The 18,467-nt window shown below is 32.8% G+C and overlaps 1 protein-coding gene and 1 long non-coding RNA gene across 2 annotated transcripts; one reads left to right on the top strand and one right to left on the bottom strand.

The window, feature by feature from the left end:
* Positions 1-1,325: 1,325 nt before the first annotated feature.
* On the top strand, positions 1,326-7,044 carry LOC132045284 (uncharacterized). Its single transcript, XR_009412391.1, has 2 exons — positions 1,326-4,640; positions 6,744-7,044. It is a non-coding gene; the product is annotated as an uncharacterized LOC132045284 (long non-coding RNA).
* Positions 7,045-12,515: 5,471 nt separating this feature from the next.
* On the bottom strand, positions 12,516-18,238 carry LOC132045295 (agamous-like MADS-box protein AGL15). The gene is made up of 8 exons (XM_059435854.1): positions 17,692-18,238; positions 15,912-15,978; positions 15,727-15,779; positions 14,405-14,504; positions 14,229-14,270; positions 13,738-13,779; positions 13,537-13,612; positions 12,516-12,727 (listed from the first exon to the last, which is right to left on the bottom strand). The coding sequence occupies exons 1-7, from the start codon at positions 17,871-17,873 to the stop codon at positions 13,571-13,573; spliced, it is 528 nt and encodes a 175-aa protein (XP_059291837.1). The 5' UTR covers positions 17,874-18,238; the 3' UTR covers positions 12,516-12,727; positions 13,537-13,570.
* Positions 18,239-18,467: the final 229 nt, after the last annotated feature.

The raw sequence follows: 18,467 nt of genomic DNA on the forward strand, positions 1-18,467 counted from the left end.
GGTACCAAGTTTTGAAAAAGCTACCGAGGTAGCACTTAAAAAAGGTCACGAGACGATTAGACCTTGACTCAAACATATAAATCTCCTCCCCCATTCCCACAAAGATTGATGAAAAGAACGGAGGATGCCAAGTGCCAACGCTTCTATAACCAATTGAAGGGGTTGTCAATGTATATCCTATTTCTTGATGCATTCCAAGAAATGTCGGGATTTGTTAAATACTTGAAGGACTTATTGACGAAGAAAAGACCAATCAAGCATGATACGGTGGGAGTCACCCACCGTGTGAGCTCTATTATTTCGTCCTCAAAGGTTGAGAAGAAAGGAGATCCCGGGGCTTTCACTATTCCTTGCACCATCGGTCATTATGATTTTGCTTGTGCCTTGTGTGATAATGGGGCTAGTATTAATTTGATGCCACTAGCCATCTATAAATAATCCAGTTAGGGGACACACAGACCAACGAGCGTGCGTCTCCAAATGGCCGATAGAACCGTCGAGAGACCGATTCGGGGGTTGTTGATAAATGTCATTGTTCGAGTGGGGGAATTCTTATTACCGGCGGATTTTATCATCATGATTGTGCGGTTGACAAAAAGTCCCAATTATCTTCGGAAGGCCATTTTTCTTCTGAGAGCTTTAATGGAGTCGGAAAAGAATGAAATAAAATTTCGGGTAAATGATCAAGAGATAACCTTCCAAGCTAGCAAGGGGTTAAAATTTCCAAGTGCTTATGAGAGCATTTCGGTCATTGATTCTTTAGATATGGTAGACGAAGCGGTGGAGCATAAATTAGAGGAGGAGCACTTTGACCAAGCACTTTCGGCTATTTTAGTGAATTTTTAGGCGGATGAAATGGAGGGGGTATGTTGAAACGGTAAATTTTCTTATTGGCTGGGGTTCATATTCTTATGAGCCAAAGAAATTATCTCTTGACCTTGACAAAAGAACCACTCCTCCGGCTAAGCCTTCGATTATTGAGCCACCAAAACTTGAGCTCAAGCTATTTCCATCTCATTCGAAGTATGCCTTTCTTGGCCCAGATAATACTCTACCGGTTATTCTCTCATCTTTATTAAATGAGGAACAAACTCAAAGGGTGCTTGAAGTTTTGCGGGCTTATCGAAGATCTATTGGGTGGACTATTGTGGATATTAGGGGGATTTCCTCCGGTATTTGTGAACATAGAATCGAGCTTGAGGAAGATAGTTCACCAAGTGTAAACATCAAAGTCACTACAAGAAAAAGGCTTATCTGCGACCAACAATTAATGACGGGTTATAAATCCGGTCCTAAAAAGTATAGGTATAGGGATGAGAATTTTTTCTAGTCTATAATTCCCCAATAGTTGGCGAAGATACTACTTCTAGTCCCTAAAGATATGCATATCTGGTCCTAGTAGTAATATTTGAGTGGGGACAAAATGCGCCACTTATTTATATAAAAAAATAAAACACCTAAAGTTAAAGACAAAAAAATTGGGCCGCTCATATATCTCCTATTCTCCTTCATCATTTTGGGGATAGATCCAAAATCTTGTTCATCAAAAATACCTAAAAGTTCAACTCTCAGGTAATTATTTACTCTTGCTACTGGTTATTTTGTTGTTTCCTCAAAAATACTGAGTCAACCCTCTCCTTCCTTCCCAGCAAAACCCTAGAATCCCCATTCGTTCACACACTCAAAAATTCTATTCATATAATAAGTCAAATTCGATAGTCAAATTTATACTAACTCCATATTGATTTGAAAATTCCAATTTCAATTTAAGAAAGTAAAATGGCATCAGAGATCTAGGTGGTTGAGGAGGTGGAATAATAAATGTCGAATCATCATCGTCTTCAATGACGGTTAACGGCGGCGGCGTTGAGGAGGATAGTTTAAGAAACGATGTGTATATGGCAGCGGCGTTGTTGGATATGGAGAAATTTCAGAGATTGGCATTTCTGATTTCCTTATTCTAATGTTGTTTCGGTGAGATCTTTTGTGCATTCTGTGTTTCTTCTCTTTATTTGTGGGCTTTTTTATGAATGTGGGCTTTCTCTTCAATTTGTTGTTGGATGCTGTTTACGATTTTGGGTGCTTCTTTAGCTACTTTCTCTTCATTTTTCAACAGATGAATGCTTTACCTATTTTTTCTTATTTAGGGTGTTTATTTTAGAGCTCTCTCGTTTCATAGATATGTATCTGAACTCTTTCTTTCGCTAACATAAGCAAGCGTTAATGTTTTCCCTTCCAGTTATTCTTCAAATTCTGAGATAATCCTTACTTATGTGGTGACAAATTCAAGAATGATAAGTTTATGCTAATACAATTTAGGCTATATGATTTGGGAAAGTTGAGAATTTGTAGGATCTATTTTTTCTTGGTATGGGATCTTGTTTAAACCCATCAATTGATGATACTAATAGTGCCATTTTACTTAAATATCCTATTTTTACTGAACTTTGTTGGGTATAAGAGATTATAATTGGGATTGCAATCTGTTCAGTTGTTGGTTTCTACACTTACAAAATGTCTCGCGTATGGTATACTTGCAGGAATCATCCACCTATATTAGCTGAATTATGTCAAACCAAGGGCTGAATATGATTCTGCAGCACATGGACTATAAAGAAAAAATAAAATAAGAATGTCGCATTTTCTTTTCAAAAGACTACTTAAATACTTTCTGTCAAAGTGCAACATTATTTCAACTATGTTAGGAGTTTCTCATGTGGTGTTTAAATTCTATGAAATTGTTAGTGAAAAAATATTGGAGTTATACACATTACCCTTGTGCTTTTGACTTCATAAATATAATGCCTTATTTTTAAGCTCACATTTTATCTGAATCATGCCTCTTGCATAAAGAAATACCCAATAAGTAGTTTTCTAAACATTGAGTCATTTTAATCTTTGTGTCGTTATCTGTGGTAGATGATGTAATGAAACGACCCGCCAGGTCATTTTGGTAATCAAATAACTGGTAATGATGCCTCTAAATAAATGATTGTATTCAATATTTTTGGATTTTGTTGTCCCAAAGCACAAAATTTATGGCCAGGAAACTATTGCGTCTATCATTGGAGCTGGTGTGTATGGAAAATCTGTGTGTAATTCACAGAGTTCATTTCATTTCTCACTGTATGTTTAGTTGTTGACTTATGTACTTACAAGATTTACATCCTTTGTAGCGAGTACCTGACATAGAAAGTAGGACGTATTCACACAAGTGTAGTTTTGGATCTGTTCTCTAAGCTGTCATCATAATTGGTAGCAAGTGTAAAGAGTTCACCTGCCTTCAGTCATTGGTTAGATAACTATTTATCTCACTATTTTCAGTAGAAAATAGTTCTCGCTCTAGTTAGCTATTTAGCTTTTCATTATTAAGGTCCGAACTATGACGCCCAATAGGTTCCTTGTGATTTTAAGTTTGAAACCTTCAGTATTTTAAAGGTTTGGAATAAAGCATGTAGATAGAGCTACTTTATGAAGAGTTATGGAACTATTATGTTATGCTGGGCTGATTTAATATGTAGGTTTCTTGAATCTTGTAAAATTTCTATGTTAAATACGAGGTTCAGGCTTGTGATCACAAATAATGAAAAGTCGCCTACACAAAATTAGGTTTAGATTGTTATGCTATGTTTGTTCTTATTATCAACCTCATTTTTCTTGCTGCAGGAATTCCGGGTTGGTTCATTTTCTTGAACAGATATAGCACGTGTGATCTTAATATTAGTTTCAGTCCTTCCTAAAATATAATGTTCTTATTCTTTCTCTTATTCATCTGGTCATATTATTGCTTCAGAGTGTACTGCTCATTTTTTTTTCCAGTTGCAATTTGTTTCTTCCTATTTTTGATGCTATCTTATATCCGACCCTTCTTGCTATTATAGTAGCCTATCATTTCCATTACTATAGTGTTTGTCAATAAAAAGGAAATAATCAGCTAAACTGCATACGATATAATATGGATACGATCTGAAACCTTGTTCCTTTTATGATATGTACATGGTGTCAAGGTGAAGATCTCTTCTTTCACTTAGTGTAATATATATGAAGAAGATTTGAATACAGGTTGTGCCTGCTTAATGTACATTCAACCATATGATGCGTCGTGATATCTATTTAATTTCCCTTTCTTAGTGCCTGGCTCTAAAATAATACTTTCTGCACTTTTCGTGGTAGCTAGCCACTGCAAAATCAGCCCCGTTACTATGCATCCATCTACTTTTATCCTCCTCCCGGGTCACTTTAAACATGTTTTAGATCGTTTAACGTGTTCAAAGAATTTGGGTAATTTCCTACTCATAGAAATTTCTCCTCATTCTAATGTTTTTCCCGTAGTATCATTTACTTGTATAAACCTTTGCAGTTTTAATACAACCAGGAATAAAAAGTTTCAATCGTCTCTTTGTTGGGATAAGGCTCAACTTGACTCTTTCTTTTTTCTTCTTCATCCAGTAGCACAAGTATTTACAATGTCTAAACTTGTTCAGCTAAACTTTACTCCTTTTCTTTTCTTCTTCACCCTGGTAAGCATAGGTTTTTTTTTCTTCTCATGTTTGGCAAGAAGATACTGGTGAACTGCAGGTTTTAGGGAATATATTGAAGAAGTATATACTGCATATGATCAACACAAACTAGAGACCACGGTAACTTCTCTTTTCTTTATCATCTTAATTTAGTTTTAACGTATGGACGACCTATTATTCCAGCATCTCTGTTGAACTGCCATCTCTTTCTATTTTTCATAGAGGTCACATCTTATCAGTTTCTTTTCATCTGTCCTTTTTCCCCTAAGGCTATATTCATTTTAAGTTTCTTTTACCAACTCTTTTATATGTTTTTCATTTTGCTCTGTTGTGACTTTACGTTAATATTTCTATTATTAATAAGTGAACGTTGCCTGGTACGACGAAGGGTGTTTTTGTAATTTGACTGTCCATCTGTTACCAAAATCATGAAATAACACCAAAACGTACGACACCTGTATTACCTCTTCAGTCTTTACTAACCCTACACTCCCCTTGATTGTTTCTCTGTCTCTATCTCTCGATCTCTGTATCAGAATATCTATTTCCCCTGAGTTTACGGCGAACATATTGGTGTATATTCAGTATCCTAACGACACTTTTGTCTTTTCAGTTTCATGTTTTTCTTGTTCATTTGATATGTAAGTTGAATTATCGCTGCAGGTTTCTTTTTTGGGAGTGTTTTGGTCAGATTGGTAATGAGTATTTGAATAATCCCTATGCTAAACATTTCTATGGCGTCCATAACTCACTGAGTTCGGTTTGCGTGATTCTGCTAGGTGCAGAATTTTTCAATTTTCTTCTGATTCTCTATGTGGTGCTCGCTCTTTCAGACTACCAGCTTTTGGTTTTTGTGAGTTTTTTCTGCAAGCCTTCTTCATTGTTGTACTTTTTCTTTTTGTATGTTCTTTTGGCTTGATTCTTGTTTATTATTTCCATACATAGACAAATATATTTTTCCTGATTTGCTCATGCATGTTTGGGGCTAGACATCTAAGTGCATGATTTTTAATTGTTAGCTACGGATCTACCTTTTCTTTTTGCCTTTTGAAACTTAATTTCTTTTTCCTTCTTTGATAGTAAGGTGCATTGCATTTGTGACAAAATGTTTGATTGAGATGTCTGACCCGAAAATAAGGTGTAATATTTTATACAGAGGAATAAAGAGATTGTAGCAGTGTTTCTATTTTGAATATTAGTAGCTCTGCCTCAAAAGCTAAACATTGCATCAGTAGTAACTTCAAGATTAAGGTCTTATTAGTTTCTTCGTTGGCATAGATTAATCCATATATAGAGGGAGGGTGATGGGGTAAGCCGTAAGGAAAGGAAAACGAAGACAGAACACTTCGGACTAATTTTCCGTGCTTTAATCTTTGATAGGGTGCATCGATTAAAAAAAAAAGTCCTAATTTCTCTCTAAAGGACCTTAAATTCAGTCTTGATAAAAAAAAAGGACCTTAAATTCAGATCCAACATTAATGATAAGAAGGCGATGCACCTGCTGCAGAAGTGCAAATGGATGAAATTTAATTAAAAGTAAATGATTAGGAAAAAAATTATTAACAAAAGCTCTACTTTAGAGACCAGGTAGCTTCCAAGTTAAGATAACCAACAATTCGCTTTAAGATAACTCAGGGGAAGGACAAAAATATTGCACTGATAAGCAGAAAATGATACTATTCAAATAAAGTGATTCTAGGAGCATGAAATTTTACATTGATATTGGTGCTTGGATTTGATTTGTTGAGCAAAATAAGATTGTGGAAGATAAGATGTTATGGACACTTAGAATTTATTCCACCGCAAACAACCAAATATACTACTCTATTTTCTTCTTCTTTCTTACTTTCATTTCTTTTTTTACTATATCCTCCCTTCTTCCTGAATTCATCAAATCAGTGGAGATGAACTTATAAGTTTATTTTTAACTGCATAATTACTTAAATTGATACTTCATGACGAGCTTTGCTTCTATAGTGTCTGCCGTTTTAACAGAACGATAATTGTGCTCTAGACCAGATTAATATATGATAGTTCCACATGCACTTAACTATTTGGAGTAGTAGTAATAGGGTAATATTTGAAACTTTTTAAAATGGATATTGCCGTGTATTCTTTTTCTCAATATGCTCTTAGCACAGGTATGGTTTTGGTGTCTTAATTTATCTTCTCCAGTTTCCTAGTTTTCAAATAAATGCTTCTTAACGCGTATCTCCATTTCAGTTCTAGGTTAAAGATGATGTTAGCCATAGACAACAATTATTTTTATTTGAGTGGAGACATAAATGAAGAATAATTGGAGGTTTCATTAGATTGTGTAATGCCCTTTGTTTTCAGCTCTTATTTATGTAATTTGCTCGATGTCTAGCTCTCAAAATAGTTTGGTTATAACGTTAACAGGTTTAATTTTTTTTGTAATCTTGAAATGTGTAATTGGACTATATATGAAAATGGAATTCTTCAAAGGAGAAGAAAGATACAGTATCCAGATTTTTCTATCCAATATGTTATCTTTTAGATACAATCCGATCTTTATAATTTTCTAAAGAGATTTGACTTTTTATATTTTTACAGGGTTAGAAGAGTTCCAAGGACAAGTCGAGAGGGAGTTTGAAGACCTCATACAAGTTGAGAAATTGGCTGTCATTTTCTTAGGGGAAAATATTTTATTTTGCTAAATGTTGTGTAAACAATGCTGTGACATATGCATTGTGATTATACGGCTACAAGTGGAATGTTAATACCATTTTTTAGATTTGTAAATGCATATTTGTTAATGAAAGCATGATTTATTGATAATTTAAATGATGTGTATATGATAATCTGTTTAATAATTGTATCATTCCAAATAATACATGACTTGTCAGGACCAGATATTTAATCTTAAAAGGCTTTTACGGACCAGTGAAATCTAGCTACTAAAATATTATAAAGACCAGTTGATCTATGCTTAGGGGCCAGATTTATGGTCTTTAAAAGTGTCTTAGGGACCAGAATTTTTCACGTCGCCAAAAACCCTTTAAGGACCAGTTCACAAATCTCGTCCCTATTGATCTTTAGCGGCGGAGCCTATTGGGACGAGTGGCGACCAGATTTTTCTGGTTGCTATTGACTTTTTGGGACGAAAATTACACTTTTAAGGACCACCGCCCGGATAGGACGATACCTTAATTTTCCGAATGGATTCGTTAATGAGCATTTTTCTTGTACTCCACGTACCCACGTGGTGATATTATATTGTCGGTTATGAAATGCTCTCCCTACCTACCATGTTTTACTCATGCTTTATATTATATATGTATTCATGTTCATGCTCATAACTGTGTTTCGGTTTCACGTTCGTTCTTATCTTTGTTACTTTATGTCCCATGTTATTTCATTCGAGTTGCTTTACATCCCAAGACATTCAATGTGCGACGTCCCCTTTTATTGCCGGGGGCTTGCATTTCACGATGCGGTATCGATATACGGACGACACATCGCTCGAGGACGCATTCGTATCAGCTTATTGGTGAGCCCATCTCATTCGGGGTTTAGTCAACTTTTGTTTTATGATTAGTTATGCATCTAAGGTATACTGGAGGCCTTGTCCCAGTAAGTATGTTTTCCAGTCAGACTCATGATAGAGGCTTCATAGACTACACAAGTCAGTTATGTTATGTCAGACATTCGGAGTCGTATAGCCATTTTGGCTCATTCATGTTATTTCCGCACTCATGTTTAAACAAATATTTTATTAAGTATTATGACTTCCTACGTTTTATAAAGGCTCATCATGCATTCACGTTATATTCCACTCATGTTATGCCTCATGATGATTCAGCAAGCCATGTGGTTCGCTCGGTCACATGCAGTAAGGCACCGAGTGTCGTGTTTCGCCCAGGCCATGATTCGGGGCGTGACACCCAAGGCGGACAATATCAATAATAGGTTAGGATCGTGTATGTGTCTAAGGTTCAAAACATATTTGTTTCTGTTATCAAATCTGTGCATTTAAATTAATTTAAACTTATATGTATTTAAGCAGATATTCACAATTTATCGATATTTTAGAGACTAAAAGCGTAAATCATCTATTTATTTTTCTTTTGACAAGAATTAAAATAAAGACTTACCGTTGCAATTGACGTAGCATTGCAATTTGAACTCTGAAAGTATTCACTTCAAGCTGCAACTCATGAATGTTTAACAAAATCAGGATCTTTAAATTAGTTAATTAAAAAAAAAAAAATTGGAGATGTTTTACTTAAATAAATAATTAATGCAGTCAATTGATTTATGTGAAACAAGTGTTCAATTACTACCTCTGCTGCACCATTTTCGATTGACTCTGGAGCCCTATTGTACTTTGCCAATGTGTGTTCCATGCTTGATTAAAAAAAAAAAAAAGAGCTTTAATAAATGAAGATGCAATAAAATCAACAACGACCACCCAGTGAAATCTCACAACTCGGGGTCTGAGGAGGGTAGAGTGTACGTAGACATGCAATAAAATCAATAATACTAAAATAATTTAACTTCTATGCATTGATAACACAAGAAGAAAAAAAAAAGTTAACACTATTAGATCATTTAAGAAATAATTACGAATAACCGTTTAAGAAATAATTACGAATAGCCATTGATACACTATTGAGCAGTTTAAACAAATATTATAAGTGAAATAATGCACTAGTAGAACAGCTAATTTCGTGCAAAAAACGTTTCCGACGAAAGTTCCATATTTTCAACAGTGTCTCGACAAAAACGGAAAATTTGAGGCTTTTTGGTAGCGAATCACTTGGAAAAATAAGCTGGGCAACTCACCTATAACGTATTAGATTACGTTAATAATATAAAGAATTACACAGTAACCATACGTAAATAAACTGAAATAATATAATAATACTAAGGAAATTATCTTGAAAGGAGATAGAAAATTCAAAAGTATTTGGGGTCGTGCGGCATTCTCAAATGATAAGAGGCCCCAAGATTAATTTGCACTTTAAGTGGACTTTTAAGGGTTCATTAATTATTTAATCTATTATTTTCAGAAAATTTTAGCTTTATCGTTTTATTAATTAATATTAATGATCGTTTTACATGCTTCAGTTGTTATTATTACTCGGCTGCAATACTGTTATTACTAAATTATAAATTAAGTTAAGGATCACAAAGATTGTTGAGATTTTGGTATATCAACTCAAACAACTTTAAGGGAAAAAATAAACAACTATAAGGGAATAAAAAAATCTAAGCTAAATGATGCTAGGAAATATATATTTTTCACCTCCTACGTAGTAAATATATTCCACAAAATTCTAATAAAAATTCTTTACTTCCTTAGTCCAAGGTCGGGTTCACACCCTACTGAGAAAATATAAATTTCGATAGATATTTTTCTTATGCCGTAAAAGATATGAGATTTTTGATAAAAAAGTATGTTTTCAACATCTTCGATAAGCGAATTTAGGATGAATTCATGTAGTAGTGAACACTTTGTGATCTTAATAATTTGCGATTTCATTTGATTTTGAAAGGAAATATAGAAAGGAATTTTTTTATTTTTTTTTTTGGTTGAAAAATAGAAAGGTTATGAAAAGGAAAAAGTTGCACAGTTGGTCGATTTTAGACATAATTTTGTTCCTTCACCTTTATACTTTTTGTTTGTCCCGCATTTTAGATATTATTATATATTAAACACGCAAAGTTAGGGCACAATCATTAGGATATTCTGATCCACATATTGAGTTGTCCAAATTAGGAGTGGGCACAGTTTGGGCCAATCCGAAATCCAAATTGAAATTCAAACTTTTTAAATATTTGGTTTGGATATTTTGATTATGAATTGGACTTTGGATTTTATTTTTAAAATTTATGAATTTCGGATTGGATATGAATTTAGTACTATGGATTTTTGGATATCCGAAAATTCGAAATTTTTATACGTTATATCTAGCCCTATCTATATCATATGTGTCAGTACTAATAAGTCTAGTTTCTAAATGTCCAATAGATTAGTACCTAAGGCCCTACCCTTTAAAATATTAAGTCCAATATACAATTCTCTACTAAATCAAATATAATATAGGGTTTTCTTACTTCTCAAGTCTCAAAAGTCTCACGATAGTGTCACCCACGGCAGAGTTCTTTGTTATTTTTCCTGATGACTACTTAGATTTTATTTTATTTATTTCTACTTTTCCAGAATGCTTTTATTTGGTATGAATTTACTATGTTGGACATAACTTAGATTTGTTAATCCTAATTTGAACTGGAAGACTTTTTTTTACTGAGCAATTAAGATTTAGATTTACCTTTTTGGAACTAACACATGAATTTCGTTCCTAATAAGTTTGCCTCAACTCTCAAGAATCAAATCCGAAAATCCGAAATATCCAAACCGAATAATCCGAAACCGAACTTAAAATATCCGATCCAATCCAAACTTATTTGGATTGGATTTGGATTGTAATTTCTTCAATCCGAAAATCGAATATCCAAACCGAAAATTTCATATCCAATCCGATGGCCCGAACGCCCATCCCTAGTCCAAATAACAATTTTTAAGGATGAAAATATCATTATCCCGCACCAAAAAAAAAAATATTTGACGAAATTTAGTTTGCCATGTTTTATCCACGAGGAATTTTATATTACAATTTGTACTGCAAAAAGTATGTGGGCCAAGAAATGAGAGTCTAATAAAAAGAATGGTAATCTCCGATTGAATTAACTAAGTCTCTGTTTATTCAAAATAATAATATCATAAGTAATGTAATTAAGAAAAACTTGGATATATTTGAATTGCAAAGTTTTTGTTAAAAAAAAACAGGGATCAATATAATAAAGTGGGCATGCAACCATTATAAGAGAATTATTATTAAATTAGTGAACAATTGTATGGAACGTTTCGTCATTTGTTTGACTAACAAAGTTATGATTAGACTAATGCATGCTAATTCTTAATTTAGAAAATAATCGTTACTAAAGGGTGATATGTCTTAAAAAGAACGGGAGACCACAAAAATAACATTGTTTTGGGGGTGTTCTTTTTTCTAAAAAAAGTTTATAAATACAACGTCAAGCTAATAGGAGAAAGATGACACTTATTAGACCAACTCACAATATTAAGCCATCTAAAGATGACATAAATTGTGGATTAGTTAATAAAATGACGTCCTTTTATTATTTTATATTTGTTTTATGAATATATTTCCGTGTAAAAATAGGATTTGATTGGTAAGAGATGGGGTAATTTTATTTGGAATCCACATATTATTTATTAAGTTCCATATTTTCTTAAATGATGACTAATAATATGGAGAAAGTATATAATCTACAAAACAAAATATAAACTTATTTTATCCAACACCTTTTACAATACTTTCAATTAACATGAAATTATAAAATGGATAAGCTGCCTCAATTGAAAAGTAAATTCTCTAAGCAAGAAAGACCTTAAATCCTTAATAGGTGGATTGTATTATATCAAAATTGTTGAACCTTTATAAACTAAAAATCATATATTAAACGGTGATTTTTTTTTTCACTTGACCATTCGGTATCCAAAACTCATTGACAAACTATCCGAATTCGCTTCAAAGCATATTAAAGGAATAACATGCTCTATACCAAGAAGTTGTTCATTCCCAATATTGAATAAGTGGCCTCGAATTCAAGCCTTGTGTGTATGGTAAAATTCTTAATAGGGAGCGCTTTTCCTTTTAATAGATCTTATAAATGAGACACAATTCCGATAAGTGTGGGTCCCAATACAGCACGGAACATCGATAGGGACAAAAAAAGTGACCATTGCACAACCACAAAGATCATTTCAAACATAAGGCAAAAAAGTTGACTTGAAAGAGTCAAAAAATTAAAAACAAGAAGATTAATTTAAGTCCAATTTAAGTCCTTTCAATTCTTTATAGGTTCGAAACCAAACCAGCTTCTACAACAAGATGAAGTCATACATTGACTTTGCATAAGAAGAAATGAGTGAAAGACAAAACAAAATCATCGTTTGACTTGATAAAAAGTTAGCTAAATCTAAGCTAAGCAAACATTAATATAATGTAAAAATTAAAGAGTCTCGATTTCAAAATCTGATAACGAAATGTCTTATGCAAGAAAATATATCACTCCAAAACCATTGGATTTTGAGCATCATTGGAAGTGATTTCCACTTTTGGTATTATCATCTCCTGACTTGTATCAACTGGTAGCTGTAAGGAAAAAAAATAATGTTAAATATGTCCTCTAAGTTAATTTTCATTTAAGGAGGAAATCATATTTTATGAAGTTTTTACAAATTTTAGTTCAACATGATAATTTGGAGTAGAAAATTTAGAAATGAGTAACATTAAGGGTCGTTTAGTTCATAGACTAGTTATACAGAAATTACTACAGTAATTGCTAGACGAAGATTAACCCGTAATATAACTAGGTTGAGGTATATTAGTTATACAATATTAGTTATACAGGAAACAATGATGTTATGTTGTCAGGACTCTCTAAAAATATTACAGCTCCTGAGTTGAATCCTCCAAAATTTTAGTACTTTTGGAAGATCCGACGCACATCCATCTACATTTTTTAAAAGTCCGAGCAACATAACATAAATGACCACGGGACAAAGCAGAAAAATTATCAATTCTTGAATTTAATATGGGGGTTTAGGAAAAAAGGGATGTGTTTTTAGTAGGTGTTTGGACATAATTAGAAAAGATAACATTTGAAAAAAAATATGAAAAAGGGTATTTGGAAATCGGGTTGTGTTTGAATATGTATTTAACTTGAAAAAAAGGTGAAATTCTGTGAGTGGAAAAAAAACAAAACATGCTTGAAAAACTGGTCAAGATCATATTTTTAAATTTGAAACTCATCTTCAATAAAAACAAGTCAGTCCAATATATAACCAAACGTTTTTTTTTTTTGAGGGGGGGGGGGGGGTTGGAGTGGGGGAAGGTGAAAAATTTGAAAGATAATAATTCAATTAAATAAAAAAAATTAATTGCAGTTTATAATTTCTTACCCTAAGCGCAAGCGTCTGAGTCACGATCACCAACTCAATTCATCTTCAAAGCGGAGCTGCGTTTTAGTTCATCAATCTGAACAAACAAAAATAATTTTGAATATTTTAATAAATAATAAGGTAAATCTTATACCAAAATTAGGAAAAACAATTATAATACTGGAATACAATTATTAAAGAATTGGATTTAAGGCTACTTACTTGTTCACGTAGGGCTTCATTTTCAAGCCTGACCTTTTCCACCTGCCCAAAAAAAAAAAAAAAAAACCAAAGCGCCAGCTTTAATTGACAAAATTTAGGTTTCTCTGTTTCAATGGAGAACTATTTCTTTCACTAGATTAGAAAAACATTTGTTATTAGTTGAGAAGCAAATGAGAATTTCCATTCATTTCCTCAAAACTCACTTTAGATATTTTGAAAGAATTTTCCTCTCAGAGGCTAGGGCGTGTTACAGCCAACAAACGATGATCAACTAAATATCCTTCGAAGAAAATAATGTTGTATAAAATATTCTTAGCGAAATTCATGGCTTTGTCATAGTAAAGCTCACAAGCTAGAGATAAGCGGACTTGAACCTTTACCTTCATAGAAAATTGGTGAAAATTATTTGTGAAAAATACACTTATATTGGTAATAAAGGATTTTTATAACAATAAAAAAGGAGGATTTTTAACAAAAAATTAATAATATACCTGCAGCAGTGATTTTTCAAGTTTTTGCATCAGTTCTTGTTCCTAAAATAAAAAAATAAAAATAAAAAAACAGCTTAGTAATAACGATCAGGAAAATGCTTCCTTTTTTCTTTCTAAATTTTAAATAGGTATTTAACTACATGTACTAATAACTAATTAGCAAAAGTAATATATACCTTTCTATCCTTCACAGCTAAAATGGCTTCAGTCATTTGATGTTCTAAGTGCTGCAACTCTTTGAAGTTCAAGCCTTCAAGTTCCTCCCCCATCAATCGACTTCACATTATATTATAGCATGCAAAAACATATAACATATCATTAAATTCTTTACCAATATCATCAATAATAAATCTTTTCAATAATACTTATTAGATATTTTAGTAAATATGGTTTATAAGTAAATTCGATAACATATAAGTTCTTTAAAATGTCAGTGTGTATAATTAACCCTTTTTGTTAGGATTAGAAAAGCACATTTAAGAATATATGCTTGCTCTCCTTCTATGACACCCTAAGCAAGAAAATTTCATACCAGTAAACATAGGGGATGTTGAATATATAAGAAGGAAGCTTCAGAGCCTGACGTGTTTTAAACGGAATTTGTTTTCACCAAGAGCCACTTTTAACTAATTGAAAAATAATCAGTATCTTGGAGTTTCAAATTAGACAAGTGAAACTCAAGGATAATGCCATGGAGTTTCACTTGGGGACTGACTATGGCTATTGAAGACCGGGCTGAAAAGTAATTACTATTTCTATGTTTTAATGGTAGAAATAGCATTTACCGGCCACTTTTCGGCCCTATAATTGAAAAATAACGGGCAATCTGCAGGATTGCCCTTCGCTGGGGGTGGTCTTTTTGTCCCTCAAAATGGTGGTCTTTAACTTTTGCCCTTCAGACAGAATTTCGCTAAAATTCTAAGGCAGAATTTGGCCCTTACATACAGAATTTGCACATGGATAGAATTTGCAAATTTCTGCCGTAAGGCTCAAATTCTGCCTTGCATGGTAGATTTGTAAAATTCTGCCTTGCGATTTTTTTTTTTTAACTGAGCTGGGGTTCGAACCCGCAACCTCGGGGTATTAGGCGAAGGGCAAAACTTAAAGACCACCAATTTAAAGGGAAAAAAATTAAAGACCAACCTAAATGAAGGCCAATCCGCGCAAAAAAAAAAAAAAAAATGACTAATCATCTCTGTGATAAAGTCTTGGAGTATAAATTCTGGACAGTGGCTATTTTTCAATTATGGAAGCTGAAAAATAAGCCATATATTGAGCCTAGACCCAAGGCGGATGTACAATATCAATAATAGGTTAGGCTCGTGTATGTGTCTACGGTTGTTGAACATATCCGTTTCTATTATCAAATCTGTACATTTAGATTAATTTAAAGCTTATATGTATTTAATCAGATATTCACAATTTATTGATATTTTAGAGTAAAAGCGTAAATCATCTATTTATTTTTGTTTTGACAAGAATCAAAATAAAGACTTACCGTTGCAACTGACGTAGCATTGCAATTTCAACTCTGAAAGCATTCACTTCAAGCTGCAACTCATGAATGTTTAACAAAATCAAGATCTTTAAATTATTAATTAAAATTAAATAAATTGGAAATGTTTTACTTAAATAAAGAATTAATGCAATCAATTGATTTATGTGAAACAAGTGTTTAATTACTACCGCTGCTGCACCATTTTCGATTGATTCTGGAGCCCTATTGTACCTTGCCAATGTGTGTTCCATGCTTCATTAAAAAAAAAATGAACTTGAATAAAAGAAGATGCAATAAAATCAATAATACTAAAATAATTTAACTTCTATGCATTGATAACGCAAGAAGGAAAAAAAAAAAAAGTTAACCCTATTAGATCATTTAAGAAATAATTATGACTAACCATTGATAATCAGGGGCAGAGGTAGGCTTTAAATTACGAGTTCGACATAAACCAGTAGTTTTAGCTCAAATATATATTCTTGAAAAGTTACACACCTTCATCGGCGTTGTTTTTTCTCTTTTTACGAAAGGCCGAGAGCTACTTATCGAAGCTTTGGACTAATAAACACACTTAAATAATTTTAAGTTATTAGACACCTAGTAATTAAGAATGACAAACACAAATTAGAAATGATACAAGCAAATTCATCTAACAGGGAACATCCACTAAAACCTTAATCTTTCTCAATTCTCAACTTCTTTTATTAAACAAATCATGAAAACCCTTCAAATTAATCAAATATACCACCCAACAAAGAAAAAAACAAAAGAAATCAAATAAAAGAAACAAAATAACAAATTAGAATCCATCTATCTATTTCTACCATCAGGTATTCAAACCTATTTGTCCGACTAATTTAAATGAATGACAGGGCAGCGTAGGGGCAATTTAAGGAAAAAATACTTCATACTAGAAATTTCTCCATTCCAATCATTCGATCCGGAAGGATCTATCCATCTACTAACAAAATTTTACAAACAGTCATACATAAATGAGAACAATAGAAATTTCTGCCCCATAGGGTTTATTCAAGAGAAAAGCGCTCCTTCAAAGAAAATTCTTCATTCTCAGGGTTCAAACCCAAAGAATTTATCTACGGAAAAGGGTCAAAGGTTTCGAACTTTGAAAAATACATCGCACTTAAATATTTTTATACTTTAGGGCCACACACACATGAAATACTATGGGGTCAATTAACCACTTCATCTAATTAAGCCACGTGATCATCCGGCCCTTCAAAATTATTTTACCCTCAAATAATTTTTTTACCCACTAAAATAACTCAATCCGACCCAAATTTTTTTTTTCAAAGAAAAATAATATGGATAATTTTTTCAAAGAAAAAATAATAATAATAATTTCGTATTAGTTTGGGCTGGAAAAAATAATAATTTCGTATTAGTGGGTAAAAAATTATTTGAGGGTAAAATAATTTTGAAGGGCTGGGATGATGCCACGTGGCAATAGTTACACAGAAGGGTATAATTGACCCCATAGTATAACTGTAAGGGTATAATTGGCCCTAAAGTATAACGAAGGGTATGAATGAACTATTTTTCAAAGTTCAGGGGTAATTTTGGCCCTTTTCCGATTTATCTATCTACTAACAAGATTTTAAACAAAAAAGAATACACATATCAAAACAACACAAAGGCAAAAAGAGTATACAAGTACACATCAATAACCAATCTTACAACAACAATAACAACATATATAGTATAATCTCACAAGTGGGGTATGTGAGAGTAGGATGTACGCAGACCTTACCCCTATCTTCATGGGGTAGACAGATTGTTTCCGATAGACCCACGACTTAAAAGCAGTGAAATTAAAGCAAGATAGGGACAACAAAATAACTATCCAATCTAAAAGAAAATTAAACAAGAACAAATACACATAGAGGTAAAACAAGTCTTATTTATTAAAAATAATAATAAAAAGATGAAATAATTAAATTTTACCTGTTACTAGAAAATTCATATTGCTTGCCGTTGTTGGAGAACACAATAACTCCAACCTCTGCATCACAGAGGATAGCCAATTCATTGGCTTTCTTAAACAATCCGTGCCTTCTCTTTGAAAATGTAACTTGCCTACTATTTGTGTTCTCAATTCTCTTGATCTCAACTTTTCCTCTCCCCATTTTTCCCTCTTTTCCGTTCCTCTCAATCTCTAAAAATGGGGTGATTGGAGTCAGGAGTCAGGAGTCAGGAGTCATGTGTTATATATAGTCATGTTGGATTCTTGAGGATGGAAAGTATTACTTCATTGGGAAGGGAACAATGGAAAGAAAATAAAGGGTTTTCCATATGTTGCAAGGTACTCTTGGTATGAAGTTTTCTATAAAAAGGTATGTTTGGATATTAGCATTTAGGTTGGACAATAAAAACTTTTCTCATTCGGTGTCTTCACCAGATCATTCTATTTTGTCATGGTTAAGGTATGCATATTAATTTACTATGGTTTAGCAATAAATATAAGTTAAACACGTGTCATATCTTAATTGGATTGGTGTAAACACTGAATTTGATAGAGAGCACGTGTAGACACACGTGCGTAGAGTCCAATTCCAATTCCATATTGTTTAGGATTTAAACATTGACATAGCCTAGGATTATTTGTATTACTAAGAAGTGGGATTGCAAGAGTCTAATCCCAATATATATAGAGAAGATATAGCTACATAGTCATTGCCTCACGTAGAGAAGCAAGAAGAGAAAACATATAGAATTATATT

Source organism: Lycium ferocissimum, unplaced genomic scaffold (assembly GCF_029784015.1).
Source record: "Lycium ferocissimum isolate CSIRO_LF1 unplaced genomic scaffold, AGI_CSIRO_Lferr_CH_V1 ctg640, whole genome shotgun sequence".
NCBI lineage: Eukaryota > Viridiplantae > Streptophyta > Magnoliopsida > Solanales > Solanaceae > Lycium > Lycium ferocissimum.

Coding starts and splice junctions, on each gene's coding strand:
- LOC132045295 (XM_059435854.1), bottom strand. CDS start 17,873: ATGGGGAGAGGAAAAGTTGAGATCAAGAGAATTGAGAACACAAATAGT. Junction 14,505..15,726: donor ATGCTACGTCAGTTGCAACG/GTAAGTCTTTAT, acceptor TATAATGTGAAG/TCGATTGATGGGGGAGGAAC. Junction 14,271..14,404: donor TAGCTGTGAAGGATAGAAAG/GTATATATTACT, acceptor TTTTTATTTTAG/GAACAAGAACTGATGCAAAA.